The sequence below is a fragment of the Lipotes vexillifer genome, unplaced genomic scaffold, assembly GCF_000442215.2.
Source record: "Lipotes vexillifer unplaced genomic scaffold, Lipotes_vexillifer_v1.1 scaffold1017, whole genome shotgun sequence".
Classification (NCBI taxonomy): Eukaryota; Metazoa; Chordata; class Mammalia; order Artiodactyla; family Lipotidae; genus Lipotes; species Lipotes vexillifer.
Window position 1 is genome coordinate 1,169,034 of NW_006772141.1, and position 5,321 is coordinate 1,174,354.

At 49.0% G+C, this 5,321-nt stretch overlaps 1 protein-coding gene across 1 annotated transcript in view; it reads left to right on the forward strand.

Annotated features, from left to right (window-relative positions):
- The window catches only part of LOC103090088 (serpin A3-8-like), a 12,768-nt gene extending 9,852 nt beyond the window's left edge, over positions 1-2,916 (forward strand). Inside the window, 2 exon segments of the mRNA XM_082931315.1 lie at positions 1,035-1,155; positions 2,909-2,916. Coding sequence (XP_082787441.1) covers positions 1,035-1,155; positions 2,909-2,916 — 129 coding nt within the window.
- Positions 2,917-5,321: the final 2,405 nt, after the last annotated feature.

Here is a 5,321-nt window from a genome sequence, read left to right on the forward strand (position 1 = left end):
AGTGGTTGGGAATCCGCCTGCCGATGCAGGGGATACGGGTTCGTGCCCCGGTCCGGGAGGATCCCACATGCCGCGGAGCCATGGCCGCTGGGCTTGCGCGTCCGGCAAGGGGAGAGGCCACGACAGTGAGAGGCCGCGTACCGCAAAAAAAAAAAAAAAAAAAAGAAATAATCTGTCTGTTCATCTGTATAATAGGGCCATTAATTTTAGCCTTATCAGCTTCAAACGGGTGAGGAGGTCAAAAGAGACTGTGGCTGTCAAAACCACTTGAGACCCACAGAGCACTGTACAAATATGAGGAGAATGAATTCAATGCTGAATTAAGAGCGTGATTAAGGAGGGAAGCATACAATCCTCTTGGCTCTTTTGGAGGAAATAAAAGACCTTGAGGCTTTGGGATTCTTCCTGTTCTAACCCATGCCTCCTGGGACCTGCCAGCGGAAGGGGACTCATGCCCCTTAATTTAGTGCTTGCTTTCAGGGTTACTTCAAGTGGAGATCACAGCCCTCCTGCAGTAGGATCACCAGAGAGGGGAGGGAAGGAGAGCTTAAATGCAGTGTCCCTGACTTCCCCCTGCCCTAAATCAGAATCTCCTGGGGTAAGTGCAGGATTTTAAACAACCTCCCCAGGCAGTTGTCATGCACACTGAAGGGGCAAAATACTTTTTTGAAAGAGACTCAACACGTAGCAATAAAATGGGAGAGGTGATGAGCTCCCCATCACTGGAGGTGTACAAGCAGATACATCAAGGATTCAGTGGGCAGACAATTATTGATTGCCTCCTATGTCTAAGTCAGCAAGGGAGGCTTCTCAGATGCTGTGGAAAGTAGGGTTGTGATGTATTGCAGCCCTGATTCCGAGATGGAGATTCCACATTGGATATGTGTTCTCTCACCTCTGAGGAGCACGTGATTCTCCAGGACTGCTGTGGTGTCATCCCGAGCTCTTCCGCGCAGGCCTCGAACTTCCCCAGGATCTGCCTCTGCATGCTTGTGGATGCTTTTCTGGGCCTCCACCTGTTACTGTGCCTCCAGGGGCCCGGGCCGTTAAATGTGCACCGGCCCACGGTCAGGGTATCTGAGCAGCAGATCCTGGAAGCCCTCCTGGATCTGGGCCTCGGACCCCATGTTGAGGTTGAACCAGGCCCTCCAAGAGGTGGGTCCTGCTGGGTGTTGGGGCCCCGAGGAAGAGCATGTCCAAGGCCAAAGAGATGGTTACTGGGGAGAAGGGAGTGTTCTGTCCAGAGGCACCCAAAGCCAAATGTCTGCAGAGGCTGAAGGCAAAGCCTACGTTGCTCTCGGAGATTTGGGGGCTGTCCAAAGCTGTCCTAGGGGCTGGGGTTGGTGAGATCAGAATCTTCTTGGTTAACCAGGGCCAGAGAATGAGCCTCAGCCATGAACACGGTGATCAGCAGCCACCACCGACGGATCTCCATCCTCGGGGCTCCTTGGTCTGGAAACAGGGGCAGGAAAGGACAACAACAATGACAAAAGTAATAGTAATGAGTGATGTTACTAATTCTCGGCGTGTCTGCTCTGTGCCAGGCACTGTGCAAATGATTCAGGGTCATGACCTCTTTTTAAAAATTAATTAATTATTTTTAATAATCGATAATTATTAATAATTATTTTAATAATTAATAATTAAAATAATTATAAATAATTAAAATAATTATTTTTTAATTAATTAATTATTAATTATTTTTATTTTATATTGCAGTACAATTGATTAACAATGTTTTAGTTTCAGGTGTACAATAAAGTGATTCAGTTATACATATACATGTATCTATTCTTATTCAACGTCTTCTCCCAATCTACAGAATATCTTTTTCATCCTCACCACAGCCCAGTGAGGAAAGAAGGCACTGTTTTCACATCCCCATTTGACAGAGAAGAAAACAGAGGCTTGGGAAGGTGAGGGGGCTGCCCAAGGTCAAGCAGCTGGTAGGTGGTGGAGTCAGGACTGAACCCAGAGCCTGGTGGGAGGTGGATTCATGACCAGATGAGAGGATCATCTAGCAGACAGCCCGTCTGAACAGAAGCGCTGGTACCTTGTGCACCTGCTGCGAGCGCCTGACACAAGCCAAGGACTGCTGGCAGCCAGCAGTATCTGTAAGAGGTGCAGAGTGGAATCCGCCCTACAGAATGTGTTTTGTTTTTTTGGGGTTTTTTTGCGGTACGCGGGCCTCTCACCATTGTGGCCTCTCCTGTTGCGGAGCACAGGCTCCGGACGCGCAGGCTCAGCGGCCATGGCTCACGGGCCCAGCCACTCCGCAGCATGTGGGATCCTCCCAGACCGGGGCATGAACCCGTGTCCCCTGCATCGGCAGGGGGACCCTCAACCACTGCGCCACCAGGGAAGCCCCAATGTCAGGTTATTTGGCCCAGGCTGTGTTACCATTAAGTGTCAAACCAAGCCTGTTGAAGCCTGCTGACTCCAAGTCACCATGGATAACTGCATGGCAGGAGGAAATACAGCAATATACAAATCACCTTGTGTGTTCAAACTCAAGGTACGCTAGCCTATTCAAACTCGAGGTACCATCTTGTTTCCAGATACCTCTATCTTTCCCCATCAGCCTCTCCTGTCATCACTTCTGACTTCCCCAGCCTGAAACATAAAAATCCCATAATTTGAACGACTCCCTGGTCATTATTTTCAATAGAATCATTTTTCCTTTGTGCTGGCCACTCATGTTTCGTCCATCCCTGCACCTAGCAGGGAGCTTTGACTACCATATCATCCAGCAGTCTGCCCTCTTTTTGTCTATGTCTGGACTGTGGAGATACCTGGAAACCACACCCCTACACAGGTCAGTGACCTGTCCTCCAGTCCCCTAGGGACCCCACTCATGCCTGCTAGAACTTTGAGGTTTCCCAATGTCTTCTTGTCTCCCCTGTCCTAGACTTCTGATCCTTTTGCTTCCCCAAGATGGATTCAGTAGGTAACATCTCTCTGCAGCACAGGGAAAATAGGAGTCATTTGAGACAATCTCCCTCACCTTTTGACCACATGCTTAGAGCCACGCTATCATCCTCTTGTCCTCTCTCTAGGGTGGAATATGTGCCACGCTTCTGGTCAAAGCGCTCCCCCTCTTGTGCTCAGCATCCCTTCCATCCCCATCTCACCATCTCTGATTAATTTCTTCTATCTGCTATCTTCAACTTCTTTTTCTTTGTGACTTTTATTATTTGAACATGCTCAAGTCTCTCATTTTTTAAAAACTGGAATGAAAATCATCACTTTGTCCTAAATGACTCTCAAGGTCTCCTTTCTCCAATTTCCTGCCTGTGATGTCAAATTACTATGCAGCAAGGCTGACATGGTGGATTCCCCTAACTGACACTTCATCTGCCCATCCCTACCACCAGTTCCTGCTTTCACCCTCCACTGTGATTGTTCTTGCCAAGGTCACCAATGGATCACCGGTGGACCATCCCCAAGGGACACGCTTCATCCTTATCCTCCTTGCCTGCCTAGCCTTGTCCCATGCTGTGACCACATCTTCCTTTGGCCGTCAAGAGACCACACCTTTCCTCTTCCTACTCCTTTGCTGTCTCTTCGGAGGGCTTCTTGTGGTCCTCTAATTCCCTTACACATTGGCTTTTGGCTAAGTTTGGTTCCAGGCTGTCAGCACCATCCGTGATGTCTAAGATACATGTCTCACCTCATGCTCTCACTCAACCACCGACGCACAATGAAATCCACCTCTCCAGCTCAAATTTTCCTACTGAGCGGGGAACCTTCAAGATGGCAGAGGAGTAAGACGTGGAGATCACCTTCCTCTCCACAAATACATCAAAAATACATCCACATGTGGAACAGCTCCTACATAACACCTACTGAATGCTGGCAGAAGACCTCAGACTTCCCAAAGGGCAAGAAACTCCCCATGTACCTGGGTAGGGCAAAAGAAAAAACAGAGACAAAAGAATAGGGACGGGACCTGCACCTCTGGGAGGGAGCTGTGAAGGGGGAAAGGTTTCCACACACTAGAAGCCCCTTCGCGGGTGGAGACTGCGGGTGGCGGAGGCGGAAGCCTCGGAGCGGCAGAGGAGAGCGCAGCCACAGGGGTGCGGGGGGCACAGCGGGGAGATTCCCGCACAGGGCATCGGTGCCGACCGGCGCTCACCAGCCCGAGAGGCTCGGGCTTCGGAGATCAGATCCCAGGGAGAGGACTGGGGTTGGCTGCGTGAACACAGCCTGAAGGGGGCTAGTGCGCCACAGCTAGCTGGGAGCGAGTCCAGGAAAAAGTCTGGACCTACCGAAGAGACAGGAGACCATTGCTTCCGGGTGCGTGAGGAGAGGGGATTCAGAGCACCACCTAAATGAACTCCAGAGATGGGCGTGAGCCGCAGCTATCAGCACAGACCCCAGAGACGGGCATGGGACACTAAGGATGCTGCTGCCGCCACCAAGAAGCCTGTGTGCAAGCACGGGTCCCTATCCACACCTCCCCTCTCTGGAGCCTGCGCAGCCCACCACTGCCAGGGTCCCGGGATCCAGGAACAACTCCCCAGGGGAACGCACGGCGTGCCTCAGGCTGGTGCAACGTCCCACCAGCCTCTGCCACCGCAGGCTCGCCCCCCATCTGTACCCCTCCTTCCCCCCGCCTGACTGAGCCAGAGCCCCCAAATCAGGTGCTCCTTTAACCCCATGCTGTCTAAGCAGGAACAGATGCCCTCAGGTGACCTACACACAGAGTCATGTCCAAATACAAAGCTGAACCCCAGGAGCTGTGAGAACAAAGAAGAGAAAGGGAAATCTCTCCCAGCAGCCTCAGGAGCAGTGGATCAAATCTCCACAATCAACTTGATGTACCTGCATCCGTGGAACACCTGAACAGACAACGAATCATCCCAAATTGAGGCGGTGGACATTGGGAGCAGCTGTAGACTTGGGGTTTGCTTTCTGTATCTAATCTGTTTCTGGTTTTATGTTTATCTTTGTTTAGTATTTAGAGCTTATTGTCATTGGTAGATTTGTTTATTGATTTGGTTGCTCTCTTCCTTTTTTCTTTTTTTTCAGTATATATATTTTTATCCTTTTTCTCTTTTTGTGAGTGTGTATGTGTATCCTTCTTTGTGTGATACTGTCTGTATAGTTTTGCTTTTACCATTTGTCCTAGGGTTCTGTCTGTCCTTACTATTATTTTTTTTTTTTTGTATACATTTTAGCACTTGTTATCATTGGTGGATTTGTTTTTTGGTTTGGTTGTTCTCTCCTTTCTTTCTACTTTTAAATTTTTTATTACATTTTTAGTTTTTAAATTTATAATAATAATTTTTATTTTTTATTTAATAACTTTATTTATTTAT